This window comes from Panthera leo, chromosome B4 (genome assembly GCF_018350215.1).
Source record: "Panthera leo isolate Ple1 chromosome B4, P.leo_Ple1_pat1.1, whole genome shotgun sequence".
Taxonomy (NCBI): Eukaryota; Metazoa; Chordata; class Mammalia; order Carnivora; family Felidae; genus Panthera; species Panthera leo.
This window is the reverse complement of record NC_056685.1, coordinates 120,331,407-120,347,753: the sequence shown is the minus strand read 5'-3', so window position 1 is coordinate 120,347,753 and position 16,347 is coordinate 120,331,407. Positions and strand designations below refer to the sequence as shown.

Genomic DNA, 16,347 nt, shown 5'->3' with positions numbered 1-16,347 from the left:
TCTCTACCATGCTACCTCTTTCTCTGAGTTAAATCTCTGTGTAACACTACACCCTGGAAATTTACATATTTACATATTTACAAATTTACATATTTATTAATAAATCCATTTAAATTGCTTTAGCGGAAAGGGACCCTGCGATGTGAACTAAAGGATTTGGGCTGCGGTCCTATCATTTATTAAAGGAAAGAGGTTGGATTAGATTATCTCTAAGATCATTCCTGGCTCATCTGAAATTCTGCACTCTATGAAATGGTTCTTTATTGTGTACAAATTTGTCATCACGCAAGGCATTTTCATTAAAGTACTCATAACTGTAGTCAAAACCGGAGAGTGAAAATAGCAGGACAATGTGGAAGACTGGAAAACTAAGCAAAGCAGGTTTTCTTCAGAAGCTGAATTTTCTAAAGGACCATACTTTATCTAGCAATATCAAAAACCATTAAGGAAAGAAACTCCTACCTCCACTAGACCTTGCAAAATTCTGACACCCATGACACAGCCGTAATGCACTCTGGCTGCAGAAGGGATGAACATGTTCAAGGTTGATGTTAAGAAGATGGCAGCTCCAAAGACCCTGAGGGACCAAAACACTGTATTAGTGGGCAGGCCCACTCATCGATGTGGTACTTTAGTCAAACATCAGGAACGAACCTCACCATGGAAATTAATAGAAAGAGAAATAGATGTTATGTTAGGATCTGGTATATCCCAAGCTGTACTGTTAGGCTGCTTTCCTTTCCTTTCCTTTCTTTACTTTGATACCTGAGCTCATCCCTGGACCAATTACAGACAGGTTTTTGGCAGTATAGGGATGCCCTTCTTGAATGAGGTCCTGAAGCTGGAGACTGACCAACAGGAGGTGAGCTTGCTGGAGATGCACCATTCTGCTTGGTTCTACCCAACTGACTCACTCTATTACCACATGACATCTGCACATTTGGATTGTGTCTCCTGCTTCGCAATTCTGCTCTGACTTTACTACAAGGCCACCCTACCTAAAAGCATGCTGTGTCATAAGATTAGCCAAGCACAAAAGAGGCTGTGTAACTTGCTGCCCAGTGTCATTTGCCTTCTTTGCCCTGCCTGGACCAGACTGTTCTGGGAAAAGAGAGCAGGCAGCATTTTCTTCCTTTCTCACACATTAATGATGCCTCAGCACTTTTAACATGCTGGGAAATATTATGTGTGATTTCTTTTTATGGCAGAAGTGTAAGCAGTAAACTCGAGGACCGTATGAGCCAATATTCTATCACTTTTTGAAAAGAATACAATAGATAAGTGACAATGAATGAAAGACACAAATTGACAAGAACATAGGTAAATACAGTCATGCTTGTACATATTTAGATCTTATGGTAGTGACTTTCAAACTTTTTTGACCTTGACCTATAAAATAAAATATATTTTATATTGCAACCCAATACATAATCATATACACAAATGTAACTAAAACAAGTTTCTCAACCACTACTTTGTGTGCAATGAACTAAGATATTTTCTATTCTGTTTTATTTTATTTGATTATCTTCTATTCTATTTTTCTCTCTTTTCTTAGAAAATGCTCATTGGTAAATCACTATATTGCTTTCATTATCATCTAATGAGTTGTGTTTTAGAGTTTGAGAAACACAACTTTAGAAAATGTACAATTCATGAATTCCATATATGTACAAATCACACAGGACATACAATTGGAAAGAAGCTGGAAATATTTAGTACACTCCTTTTCTGCTACATATACACCCTACATCTCCTCCAAGTGGCCATCTTCTTCTGCTTGAATACCTCTACTGACAGAGAACTCAACTGCTCCTTGAGGCAGCTCATTACATCTTGGACACATTTAATTTCTCAAACAGCTATTACAGAATCTCAAGGGCACTGAAGACATCTTGCAATCTAGAGGCAAGCCCCTACTACCCACATGACAAAACCTTTATGGTACAGGACTATATTAACATAGTATATAGGATCACAGAATATCACTTGTCAGAGAGAACTCAAACACAATCTAAACCATGCTTTATATCACAGATGGGGAAACAAAGACCCAGAGAAGGAAGAAAAGTGACTCAGTAGAGGTTACCAAGTGAGTTATTTAGGGCCCAGGAACTAAATAACTGAGTCTCCTGACTCAGATTCAATTGCTAATTTTACTACATAATCACTAAAGGAATTGAAAGATAAATTAAAATTAGACAAGAAAGTAAATAAAAGGAGACTCTTAAGAACAGAATCATATGGGATCAGTATCTGTGAACCACATCTATTGGAATGCCTCCTGTCTCTCATTCTGCAACTCTAAATTGAGAGCCAACTGTGCAGATTTTGTAAAAACACAAAATCATGTTATGATCTGTACTGCATTCATGTTATGTCAGTTTGTCTTACCTGTTAGCAGCAAACTTATTTGAAATGAAACCACCTGGAATTTGTGTCACAATATAACCCCAGAAAAAAGATCCATGGATAAGGCCCACTGTCTCTGGATCCCAATTAAACTGTGCTGTCTGAAATGAGAAATCAGATATAGTTATGTTTGTAAAAAAACATTTGGCCATCATTTTTCAATGATGATCTTACATAGTAACCCCACAAGGCCCTTCTTTCCTTCCCTTATCCAACAAATATTTCTGGAGGGCTTCTTAGATGCTTGGGATATAGCAATGGATGCAAAAAATTCCCTGTTCTCAATGAGCTTCCCTTTTAGTGAGGGCAAGGAAAGATTATGTACAAACTTAAATAAACCCATATGTATTTAGTAATGATACAACTTTTAGGCCATTGAAAATGTGAGTCTCCAGGGCTGGACTCCCTTTCCTTACTTTCTTCCCAAAGTAACTCATTCTTTTCAGACTCCTTGAAAATGTCCCTTCCTCTGAAAAACTCCCCAACTTCCTTTTGAAGTGGTCACTTTTTCCTGCACTTGTTCCACAGACCTCTGTTCTTACAGACATGGCCACTGCAACATGCTGTTCTCAAACTAGCCATTCACACATACATTTCCCACACCGGTGGCAAGCAACTCTAAGGTGGCAGCCGTGTCCTTTTGACTTTATAGCCTTAGCACCTAAAATAAATTCCTGGAAGGTACAAGTAAATATTTGCCAAATGAGTGAATACATGAATGGTTTCATAAAGCATTGGGGCACCTGACTGAGTCTGTACAGCATGCAACTCTTGATCTTCGGGTTGTAAGTTCAAGCTCCAGGCTGGGTGCAGAGATTACTTAAAAATAAACTCTTAAAAAAAAAGCATTGATATCAAAATGTAAGGTGTTCCTATTATGGAGGAAGGGTTCTTAATTATCAAGATAGTATGCCTTATAAATTTTCATCGGTTTGTTTTCCTGTCACAAGTTGTTACGTATTTATTTGCTCATTTATTCAACATTCACCTAGTGCCTCCTGTGTGCCAGGTCAGGTGCTAGATAGTGTAAATACTAACTCAAACAAGAATTGCCTTCGTGTTGTAGGAGATCACAGTCCATGTAACACTGGCCTGTCCTCTATGCTGTATTTCCCATTTTGCCAATTCAGAAGTTGAAGTTTAAGAGCAAAATGGAACTGGGGTGTCTGGCTGACTCATTTGGTGGAGCATGCAACTTGGGGTCATAAGTTCAAGCCCACTCTAGGTATAGATTACTTTTAAAAAAGAATAAAAAAGGGGCGCCTGGGTGGCTCAGTCGGTTAAGCGTCCAACTTCAGCTCAGGTCATGATCTCATGGCCTGTGAGTTCGAACCCCGCGTCGGGCTCTGTGCTGACAGCTCAGAGCCTGGAACCTGCTTCAGATTCTGTGTCTCCCTCTCTCTCTGCCCCTCCCCTGCTCATGCTCTGTCTCTCTGTCTCAAAAAAAAAAAAAACAAAAAACAAAAAAACAAAAAAACATTAAAGAAAACAAAAAAAGAATAAAATGAAAGTAACAATCATTAATTCAAATTAGCTCAGTAAATTTTTATTTTATGCTACTATGTGCCACACATTGTTCTAGGCACTGGAGAAGACAGTGATTGCTGTTCACAAAGATGCCAGTGAGGACAGAAGATAGTAAACAAGTACAGACTGTGTTAGATGGTGATCAGGGATGAGGAGAAAAATAAAGCAGGGAAGGGAACAGGGAGGGCTGGATAGGAGTGCAGTAGAGTGCAATTTTAGACAGAGGAGCCAGGGAAGGCTTCTTTTGAGCAAAGCCATAAAAGAGAGAAGGGAGCAAATCATGCTCTTCATTATCTGAGAGAACTTTCTAGGCAGAGAAATAGCAAGTGTAAAGGCCCTAAGGTTAGAGGAATAGCAGGATGTCAGGATAACTGGAAGGTAATGAATGAAGGACAGGCGAGTAGGAGTTAAAGTAAGAGAGGTTCAAATGATGAAAGGCCCTTTAAATCACCATAAGGACCTTGGTTTTTATGCAAAAGGAATGGAAACCATTGGAAGCTAGGAGCAGAAGAGGGACATGATTTCGTTAAGGCACTGTCTATATATTTCCTCCCTTCATTCTTATACCTGGAGGTAATTATTGGCTCTTCTTTTGTAGATGAGGAAATTGAGGCTTAGAGAGATTAAGCTACTTGCCCAAGGTCATACAACTAGTTATAAGGAGAGTCAAGATCAGGACCTCTTATCTTCTTGACCCAAAAAACAATGTTTCTTTGCACTACTTGTAGAGACTTGACTTTCTTACTAAGAAGTAGAGATTAGACTTCTTTGCCATTCATTCATGGAATAACCCAAGGATCCAAGACAGAGGGATCTGCCTCATCCAGAAGCTAATTATCACTCACAGTGACCTTTGCTCATATTTTTCTCTGAGGGAATGGTGCTTAGGTCCATTCTCCAAAGGAGATGATACATGACAAAGAGCATGTAGGCTTTCTGAGAACTGATTTTCATCATCTCTTGAACCCCATTAGAATCATAATGGCCCCATGTATGCACCATTACTATAAGCCAACCACCTTGTCAGGTACTGTGTTAGGTGAAGAATGGCCCCCAGATTTACACACAAAATCTCTGGAACCTATGAATGCTGCCTTATTTGGGAAAAGGGTTTTGTGGATGTGATAAAATCAAAGATCTTGAGATGAGTTATCCTGGATTATCCAGCTGGGCCCTAAATCCAATGACAAATGTTCTTATAAGAGAAAGACAGAGAGAGATTTGAGACAGAAGAGGAGAAGACACACAGCAAGAAGCTCACATGAAAACAGAGGTAGGAATTAGAGTTATGTGTATGTATGTTAAATACGTAACAACTTGTGACAGGAAACCAAGGAAGCCAAGGAACACTGGGAGCCCCCAAAGATGGCAGAAGCAAGGAAGGATTCTTCTGCAGAGCTTTCAGAATGAGTGTGGCCCTGCTGACACCTTCATTTCTTTTTTTTTTTTTTTTTTTTTTTTTGAGAGCGAGAGATGGCACGCGTGTGTGAGAAGGGGGAGGACAGAGGGAGAGACTGAATCTCAAGCAGGCTCCATGCTGTCAGCACAGAGCCCGACACAGGGCTCCATCCCACAACCCTGGGATCACGACCTGAGCTGAATTCAAGAGTCACTAGGCCAAAGGAGCCACCCAGGTAACCCAACACCTTCATTTCAAATTTCTGGTCTCCACAACTGTGAGAGAATAAATTTCAGTTGTTTTAAGCCACCATGTCTGAGGTAATTTGTTACAGCAGCCTTAAGAAACTAATATAGGCACTTGATATATCAGCACCAAAGTAACTCATTTGATCTGCTAAGTAGGCCTTGTATTCCCATTTTACAATGAGGGTCAGCAAAGAGTTGCTAGAAATGCCAGGTTCCTGCCTCCTTGCTCACATTTCCTTCAGACAACATTCCCCACCCCTGCCCACCATCTCAGCACCCTGGGCCTCCCTACTCCTGAGTGGCCAATCAGGCTCTCTCTGTCTGTCTCTCTCTGTCTCTCTGCACCTCTCTCCAATCTGAACCCAGAAACTGTACTTAGAAAACATCGAACACTTGAACTGAAAACAAGTCTCATTGGAGTCAAGGCCAACCAAGTACATCAGATCCCAGGCAAGGCACTTCAGCTTTCGAGTGCAGTGAGAAGCCATGGAAAAGGAGAGAAGACAGTTCATGGAGAGGTCTGGGACAGTAGAGCATACTCAGAGAGAAGCAGATTAGGGACCATGTGGAACAAGGAAGCTGGAGACCTGAGCTAAGGATTTCCTAGTTCCCAGTAGGGTCAGCTCCACTGTCTTCCTGGCAGGGCCTCTGTTTATGCCTTGGAAAGAATTAGGTAAAGACTCCTTTTCTGCCCCTCAGGAGGACAGACTAGATTTCAGTCCCACTGCAGGGCACAGACCCCACTGTCCAGGGCACAGACCCCAGTGTCCAGGACACAGACTGCACAAATATATACATCAGACCTGCTTTCTGCTCTTCACTTTCCCCTACAGCCCTACCATAATTCCCTTTTTAACTTGACCTGGTTTCACTGCATTTCTACTCCTTGCAACCAGCAATTCCTGACCAGGACATAAGGGCAATTCATTCAAGGTCCCAGAAGTCAAGTTTGAAACAAGGTCTGGCCAATTCCAAAGCCTATCCTAACTCTTCAGGACTCATGCTTCATGGGAAGGAGTTTGGACTTATCCTGAAGGTGAAAAGAGATGATTGCAAAGTTTCTCAAACATCAGTCATTTATTGCTTGCCATATGCCAGACGCTATTTTAAGTGATTTGCATGTTTTAAAATTCATAATTATTAAACTAAAAATGAATATTCACACATCAGCTAAAACTACGCTGTGTACCTTTGGTAGAATATACGACACTTATTTGCGAGAACTACATATCTATACTGCTTACTTCTCTCTCTCTTTTGAAAATGAGTATTTAAAAATATTTTAGTAAAAAATATCTAGTTTTATCCCCCATAAAATGAAAAACCAAATAAACAAAAATGCCAGCTATTTAGAGCCTTTCTTAAAACAGTGAAATCTTTGTCATCAGGTTGAACATGTTCACCTGATATGTAAGCTTTGTTCTGTTTGAGTGAAAGGGAAACGCCCTGCTATAAATTGGATTTGCCATAGAGTTTCCAAAATGTTACAAACTCCTGTTTTTGAGACCAGAAAAAAATGATGCAAAGCATATTTTAGATCTCAGTCAGTTTCTCTGAGACTCCAAAGGGAAAACCATAGACACAAGAGAGCACACACTAGCATTGTTCCTTAGGTTTATCAAAATGTCTTTTCCATATGCCTCAAAGCAGATTCTGTTGACCTAGGCCTATCTTTCCAGGCAACAAACAAATGCAAACCAGCATCTCATTTGATCTGGGCCTCGGCAGACAAGTTTTAATTAGCTGGCCTTGCTCACAAAAGGCTGGGAGAATGCATGTGATACACATCTGAAACTTCACTAATATACGTCATCCTTTATTTAAAAAAATGCATGGCTTGCCCCATCACACTTCTACTGCACTCCCTCCCCACCAAAAAATAAACAACTAGCATATCCTTTTAGAACAAATTCAGCCGTGGTATCAAAAAGAGGCTAGAAGACTCTCCATTGTGCTCTTTTCATCTGGCAGAATAATCTCTTAGCTAAAAACAAAACAAAACGAAACCAAAAAACCACACAAACTTGCAGAGCCATCTAAAGACTTCTTTTTAATGGATCAAAATCAAATTTTCCCAAATCAGTGCTTGGCAGGAACTGTTCCAGGTAATGCTAATAGATGTGGCATGAAAGAAAGTGCTCTACGGTAAAGTCCGGGAAATAATGCATACCATGCACACACATGCCACACACACACACACACACACACACACACACACACCACAATTGGAGTTCTCACAGGACACAGCACAGTAAAGGCCCCCATTTCATATAACACCTTCTTCACAGCAGAGCCAGCAGAACAGTGATTTGCCAAACACAAGTTTGGGAAACTCTGATCTAAATGTTTCTCCACTTATGGGCAAGGACCGGACAACTATTAATGCCTCTCTACAATCTGTATGTATTTCCACATGAATTATTCCAGTGTGTGTGTTCAATACAATGAAGTATGTGTTTATTGGGTATCTACTACACATACATTTTCCTTTCTTTCCCCATAGCCTCCATACTTCTCTAGGCCCACTACTTAAGAAGCAAGCCAGATTGTATCTTTCCAGTGATTCATAAAAACAATGCTTTTAAGTCACATCAGAGTATGCTTGCTTATGACTACAACAGCTTTGGTTTGAACTGTGCCTCCTACTTCCGCTCACTTCTATCCCAGTCCACCAGGAGATCACTGGCTGGACAGCAATTATTCCAGAGTGGATTTGATCATACCACCTTTCTGCCTAAAGCCCACCTACGACTCCCTACATGGTTTAACAGGCTTTACCTGGCCTAACCCTTATTTACCCGGGTGTCTCCCTGTCTTGATGTTCACTCTAATGCTCTACTATATTAACAGAGGTCCTCAGCCTGGAGTCCAAGGATGGAATCCTGTTGATCTGTGAACTTGGATGGGAAAAATCATCATTTTTATTTTGACTAACTGCTAGCTGAAATTTAGCATTTTCTGTGATCATGAATGTAGGCAACAAACCACAGTAGTTATCACTACCTGTGACTCTATCACTAGTGGAAATTATAAATCTGTTTGCATCACAACTGTCACCACTATCTTAAACTATGGTTTATACTTCAAACTTCAAAGCTACAGCAATCGTTAGACCCATTACTAGATTTTATCATCTGATGTGTTCATAAAGAAGTCCATATGTCTCTATATCATGAATTTTATTTTTAAACACTTTGAAGGGTGCCTGGGTGGCTCAGTCGATTAAGCGTCCAACTTTGGCTCAGGCCATGATCTCATAGTCCATGAGTTTAAGCCCCACGTCAGGCTCTGTGCTGACAGCTCAGAGCCTGGAGCCTGCTTCAGATTCTGTGTCTCCCTCTCTCTCTGCCCCTCCCCTGCTCATGCTCTGTCTCTCTCTCTGTCTCAAAAATAAATTTTAAAAAAACATTAAAAAAAATTTTTAAATACTTTGACATGTGTCCTATTATAACTAGTTTCCTTTATAATCACATGCATTTTATTGTAAGAATTTAAAACATTGTTTTGACAAAGTGTTTAAAAATCTACCACAGGTTGCCAAAGCGGCCCTGGCTTTGCACAGAAAAGATGAAGATGAAGATTTCTATCTCAGTTCCCAAACACCATCCCCTCTCTCTCTCTGTTTCTTTCCTTCTCTCTCCCTCCCTCCCTCTTCTCTCGGACAGTCTTTAACACATGATATGTTCCTTTTTCTTCACTCTTCTTCCCACCCCACCAAACACTCTTTGTCAATTCCTCCTTATCTTTCGAAGCCAGCCATCACTTCCTCTTTCAAAATATCAAAGTCTGGTGTAGAGTTCTCCTATATGACACCCAGCATTCTGAACACCTTTAGCTTAGCACCAACAGCTATGAATTTTTTTTAAGTGTACTTATTTACTTTGAGAGAGACAGAGACAGTGCCCGGATGGTAGGGGCAGAGAGAGGGTGAGAAAAAGAATCCCAAGCAGGCTCCACACTGTCAGCACAGAGCCTGATGCAGGGATCAAACTCATGAACTGTGAGATCAAGACCTGAGCAGAAACCAAGAGCCGGAAGCTTAATCAACTGAGCCACCCTGGCGTCCCAAACTATGAATTATAATTACTTACTTGTACATCTCTATGAGGGCAAGGGCCCATCCTGTGATGTTCACCATTCTATTCCCCTCACCTTACACAGTGACTGGCAGGTGGTAGCCATTCTAGCCATTCTACATTTTTGTCATATCAATGGAAGAGGTGCATGCTTTCTTTCCTATAACAAATCATTTGCACAGCTATGGCCAAAAGAGCCCCCACCACATTCTGACCTGAATTTCTGGTTTTCCATCAACATATACAGTGCTGTTGTTGACCATTTCCACAATGGCAACTCCAAGATTGCAGCGAATCCCAAAGGAAATGCAGAATCCCAGCCCACTCATAATGGCAATGATGTAACGCTTGGGGATGCCACAGCAGTGGCAGTTGCAGAGTGGGGGCCTCTGCCTGGAAGTCTGCACTGGCCTTCCTTCTTCATTCAGCTCAGTGTTATCTTCTTCATCATTGGTCCCATCGATTTTTCTACAGTGGAAGAAAAATGGTCAGAGAAAAAAGGCCAGGATTAGAGAAAAAAGTAAGTGTACTAGTCACAAAGAGTATACCAAAGAAGAAAAAGGGAAACCCAAAGTAGGAAGTGGCCTGAATTTCTAAAAGTTGTTATTGTCATTAAAATAAATGATAATGGCTAAAATTACTGATATTCTGGATATTGTATTGCACTCTTATGGGCACTAAATTATTTAAATCTCATAACAACTCCATGATGTAGATAGTGTTATCTTGCCATTATACAGATCAGGAAACTAAGTCATATTAGGTGGGATACAAGTCAAGTCCAAGTCTGTGTCCTCAACAATATGCTTTACTGAATTTCCTGCTGGAAGAGTATTGACAGACTTCAACTATATTGAATGACCCAGATAACTATCACACTTGACCTTCAATTTAGTGTCACCTAAAGTTTGCTAAAAAGATACACAGTGGAAAATCAACCCATCTGCAGATTCTTTTCTTAGCTAGAGGTAGGGAGGTACATTTTCTCTCACAACATGTACCCAGTTGGTTGTATATCCTTTCTTCCTAGGTGGTTCTTCTAAGGAGGTGATCCTTTGGCACCTTTTAACCGGATGGTAGGATTTTTCATTGACTTCTATAGGTTCAGATTATGGTATGTCAGTTATAGTGAATTTACCCTTTTCTCAAAAAAAAAAAATAAAAAGTAATTTGGCAAACTGAACACTATGTCAATTATAAAAGGAGCTATTTGTATCTTCTTATATATTGTAACCCTTTTGAGGATGTTGCCATGGCCTAATTAATGTTCAAGTTTTTGTAAAAATGAGCAAACCTTGTAAGTTTCCATGAATATTAAATTCAGTAATAAGTAGCTAATACAATGATTAACAGAATAGATTGAAACACGGAATAATTTTCCCACCAATCCGTAGAGAATATGATCTTGGAAGCTTCTTAATTCTCAAGCAAAATCAGGTCTAAAGTATATGTATAGAGAAACAAGTAAGCTAGATTCAATTCAATTCATCAAGTATTTATTCAGTGAGTACTGTGTGTCAGGCACTGTGCCAACTGTTAGGGAACAATGAAGAATGTGACAGGTTCTCTGCCCTCCTTCATCTCTTAAGCTGATGAGGAAGAAATACACATATACAGGGAGCTATAATTACTGGAAGATGCAGGTTTTATTGAAATCAAAGTGAAGAGCAATGATAAAACAAGGGAAGGAACTTTCAATTTTGACTGAGCTCAGAGTGGTAGCTTAATAAATGTGTGCACACTGAAGAAACCAGAAGAGAACTTCAACAACCTCTCAGTGTACCTATCTACCTAACTGCATTTATACTGATGTATTCTACCTTTTCTTCAGTAATTATCCATGCTTCTACCCAAGGCCAATCAGATCTCACACCCTCTCATCTACTCAAGGATATTGTTCCAGAAATTCCCGCTCCAATATCTCATCAATTATTTTCTCCTCTCTACTAGATCATTCTTATTGTCTACAAACATGCTCTTATTTTTCCCACCTTAAAATTTAAAATAAAAACACTTTCTCCTCCAGCTACCTCTCCCTCCCATTTCTCATCTTCCTTTTTTAGAAAAATTGGAAGTTACTGTCCTCAATTCCTCTCCTCCCATTCTGTCTTGGACACACTCCAACCAGGTATCCCCCAACCTGTCCAAGAAAATTGCTCTTCTTAAGGTCATCAGCTCATTCCAATGGTCCTCAATCTTTGGTCGTCATGTAGCCAGCCTATCAGCAGCACTTAATACAACTGATTACTCTCTCTTCTTTATTTTCTCTCAGGAAACCACACTCATGTGCTCTTCTTCTTAATGCTCTGAGTACTCCCTCTGTTTTGTCCCCTTAGACTGATTCCCTACTTCCTTGACCTATAAGCACTGGGATGCCCAGGACTCAGCCCACAGATCTCTTTTGTTTTCTATTGATACTCTATAGATGACCTTATTCCATCTGTGGGCTTTAGATACAATGCATATGTTGACAGATCCCAATTTTCATATAGAGACTTAATTGACATCTCCTTGGACACATAATCAACATCTCAAACTTAACATACCCAAACTGAGTTTCCCCCAAAAATATTAATTCCTAAGATCTTTCCCATCCCAAGGAATGATAATTTTGTTCCACTGGTTGCTCAGGCAAAAATCTTGAAGCCATCCTGGATGCTTCATTCCTTCTCCACCCCATATCCAATCCAGGAGCCAGTGTGACTTAGCTTGAATATTTACACTTCCACTTACTTAACTGTGTGACTTTGGCCTAGTTAACATGTCTGGGCTTCAGTTTCTTCATCTGTAACCTAGGAATTATAAAAATAGTTTCTTCTTTGTGGGGTTCTGCTCAGGATTGTCATAAGTGGATTATTATATTTAGATCATGTAGAACAGAACTTAACACATGTAAAAACTCAATATATACCAGCTACTTTTATTACATTAATCCTCACAAACATTTAATAGCCCATTCTGCTAGATTGAGCATTGATGCCATGTATTGCCATTTACACTGATGTCTAAGAGTCCCAGGACTCTGCATAATGTGCAGCCCCAGTGTTCTCCATGAATTTCTGGCATCAGAACATATATAATTTGAATAGCATGGAAAACTAATGCTCTAATGTTGACAGAGAGTTACTATAGTACTCTTAGTATTTGCTAAAACAGGGATAATATACAACCACACTAATATTTGTATAAAGCAAATTCAGTTCTCTCTCCCCACACTTTCATATCATGATTTCATTATGGTTAAAACAGTTCAGTGAGACATAGGAAGGCTAATACTTCCATTTGGCACAAATGTAACTCTAGTCCAGAAAGCAGGAGTGGATTGGCCAAGACCACACAGCCAGAAGAGGGTAGAGGCAAGGTGGAAAGGTTTTCTCCTGACTATCAGGTCTCCTGGTTCCCTCTCATGGATGTTCCCAGCTTGCCAGGCTATGTTCTGCCTCAGTGATCTTCCTGAGTCACCTTGCCATCTACATTCCATGACTTTGTGGCCCTTGCCCAAGCCACCCTGAACAACCCAAGTAGAGGAAAGAGAATGGACTCTGGAATGAAAGCAACTGAGTGCTATTTCTCCCATGTGCTAGCCTGTGACTTTGGCCAAGCCACTTGAGCATTCTAAGCCACAATATGCTGGTATTAGTTTGCCAGAGCTGCCATAACAAAGTACCACACACTGAGTGGCTCAAACAACAAAACTTTATTTTTTCACAGTTCTGGAGGCCAGAAGTCCAAGGTCAAGGTGGATCAATCCTTGGTAGGATCAATCCTGGTCAATCCTTGGCAGGATTGGCTTTTCCTAAGGCCTCTCTCCTTGGCCTGCAGATGGCTGTCTCCACATTACCTTCCCTCTGCATATCTCTGTGCCCAAATGTCCTTTTCATATAACACCAGTCATTTGGATTAGGACCCACCCTAAAGACTACATTTTAACTCAATTACCTATTTTGTTTGTTTGTTTAATCTTTGCATTCTTTTGTTTGTTTTATCTCTGCATTCTTTTATTTATTCTTTTGCTAAGCTTTTAATTTTGACTCCAGTATAGTTAACATACAGTGTCATATTAGTTTCAGGTGTACAATATAGTGATTCAACAATTCTGTATATTACTCAGGGCTCATCAAGATAAGTGTATGCTTAATCCCTTTCACCTATTTCAACCATTCCCCCTCCCACTCTCCCCTCTGGTAACCATCAGTTTGTTCTCTATAGTTAAGAGTCTCCCTCTCACTCTCTCTCTTTTTAATTACCTTTTTTTTATTTACTTTTTAATTTACATCCAAGTTAGTTAGCATATAGTGAAATAATGATTTTTTTAATTACCTTTTTAAAGAGCCTATCTCCAAAAACAGTCATATTCTGAGGCACTGGGGGTTAGGACTTCAACATATGAATTTGGGGGGAACACAATTCAGTCCATAACAACACCCATTTCTAAAATGGGCTAATGATCATAGCTATCTCATAGGGTTGTTTTAGTGATTAAATGACACAATATGCACGTAAATTATTTAGTGCAGTGCCTGGTACATAAAAGAGCTTTTTGTAAATGGTAAGTACTACTATTATTGCTAGTAATAAAATTGTTACAAGCTATAAGCTTAGCATTTCTCTATAATCAGTCACGTGCTTTGGATGAAGAGTAACACAGACTAACATTTTAAGGCACCATGGAGTCTTGAGGAGCTTAATTAAAGACAATCCCAGCTGATATGCTCTGAATGCACCAGGATTTTGGCTGGAGTACTACCTTCCCACAGGCTGCTTCCCACCAAACACTGAACACAGAAGGGATAGAAGGCAGGCCCTTTCCTGCAAGAGGTGGGACGCCTCTGATGGGCAACTGGCTCCAGGATTCCCCATTGGTCTTACAAAATCTTCTAGTACTGGGGTGTAGTCTGAGACTCTTTCTACAAAATCTCCCCACCCTTTCCCCTACACAGATAGCATCGCAGTCCAAATGCTCTCCCAGCCCCCCTCAGCTCTTTCCCTATTTTCCCTTAGAGAATCTGTTCCTGTCCTAGCATCTCCTTCTTGGAGGACCTGAACCAACACAAGCACTCTCTGTGTGCATGATGCCATCTTGGGTGTCCTGAGAGTTCCCAGAGAGGACACAACAGTATGGGGGACAGAGAGAAAGGAAAGAGGAGTGTGGTAAACAGGAAGATATACCACAAGGAAAGAAGTGTAGGCTCCCCAAGTAGCAGGACCTATAGCTGCCTCACCTCAATTGAACCACCTCTTACAGCACTCCCCTGAGTTGGAGATAGGATATGGGGAGCTGTGGAGAAGAGGCCTGGGCCCTGGGTCCCAGTTTCCCTTGCTTAAAGTACTAGCAGAGTCACCAGACTTCAAGCCACCATGGAACCAGACCCAAACATGGATCACCCCCACTAGAGGGACCTCCTGAGTTGTATGTGGGTCCTTTGCACAATCTGTTTGTGGCAGGAGGGGCCCACCCATATCAACTGAAAGTTCATTTACACCAGGCTAGGGCCTCAGAGTGAGGTTTGAGTTGTTTTAAAAACAGTTAAATAGTGGAACAAAGATCTATTCACCCTTGCCCAGAAACGAGTTTGTTTGTTTTTCTAAAGAGGAGTGGGGTCAGAAGAGTAAGAAAAAGGGACTCCTTTCTTCGGAAGTGGAGAGCTTTAATTATCCTAAAGAGCTCTTTATCATATTAGGTTTTTATGTGTTTGTCTGCGCTTGGTCTATAAGATCAAAGAATCTTCATTCTTGCCAGGGCAACGTCTGCCTTGTTGTCTCTCCAAATACAGAGAGCTGCTATCTGTGGGCTGCTGGCTTCTTACACGCTAGAGAAGTACAAGCTCACTGTTCACAAACAGTTGTCCAGTAAACAGCTCAGCCCCAGGAGTCTAACTGCTTACTTACTTAAGAATTCAAATGTATCCAGTAATTATGGAGCAGGTTTGGTTTGATTTGGTCTGGTAGGCAGTAAGGTCAACATTTGGAGCACAAAGCAAACAGACTTACAGATCATTTTATGACTTTTAAAATCCATTCACTTGTGGGGCGCCTGGGTCGCCCAATTGGTTAAGTGTCCGACTTTAGCTCAGGTCATGATCTCACAGTTTGTGAGTTTGAGCCCTGCGTTGGGCTCTGTGCTGACAGTTCAGAGCCTGGAGCCTACTTCGGATTCTGTCTCTCTCTCTCTCTCTCTCTCACTCTTGCTCTTGCTCTCGCTCTCGCTCTCTCTCTCTCTCAGATTCTCTCTCTCTCTCTCTGTTCCTCTCCCACTTGCTCTCTGTCTCTCTGTCTTTCTCTCTCTCTCTCAAAAATAAACAAACATCAAAATAAAATAAAATAAAATAAAATAAAATCCATTCACTTGCTCACTTATGGTAAGTGTTTATTTTTTTTAATGTTTATTTTTTGAGAGAGACACACACACACACACACACACACACACACACACACAGAGTGTAAGCGGGGGAGGGGCAGAGAGAGACGGAGACACAGAATCTGAAACAGGCTCCAGGCTCTGAGTTGTCAGCACAGACCCCAATGTAACTCAAGAACCACAAGATCATGACCTGAGCCAGTCAGACCCTTAACCGAATGAGCCACCCAGGTGCCCCTGGTAAGTATGTATTATGGGCTGAACTGTGTCCCCACGGTTCCCACCTTCAATTCTTATGTTGAAGCCTTAACCGTCAGGACCTCAGAA

The 16,347-nt window shown here is 40.7% G+C and overlaps 1 protein-coding gene across 1 annotated transcript in view; it reads right to left on the bottom strand.

The window, feature by feature from the left end:
• Positions 1–14,522, bottom strand: part of SLC17A8 (solute carrier family 17 member 8) — a 37,208-nt gene extending 22,686 nt beyond the window's left edge. The window contains exons 1-4 of the mRNA XM_042948336.1: positions 14,410–14,522; positions 9,878–10,130; positions 2,395–2,513; positions 463–577 (exon numbers count right to left, since the gene is read on the bottom strand). Of these exons, the coding sequence (XP_042804270.1) occupies positions 463–577; positions 2,395–2,513; positions 9,878–10,130; positions 14,410–14,522 (600 nt within the window). The remainder of the gene's footprint in view (positions 1–462; positions 578–2,394; positions 2,514–9,877; positions 10,131–14,409) is intronic.
• Between the last annotated feature and the right edge of the window lie 1,825 nt (positions 14,523–16,347).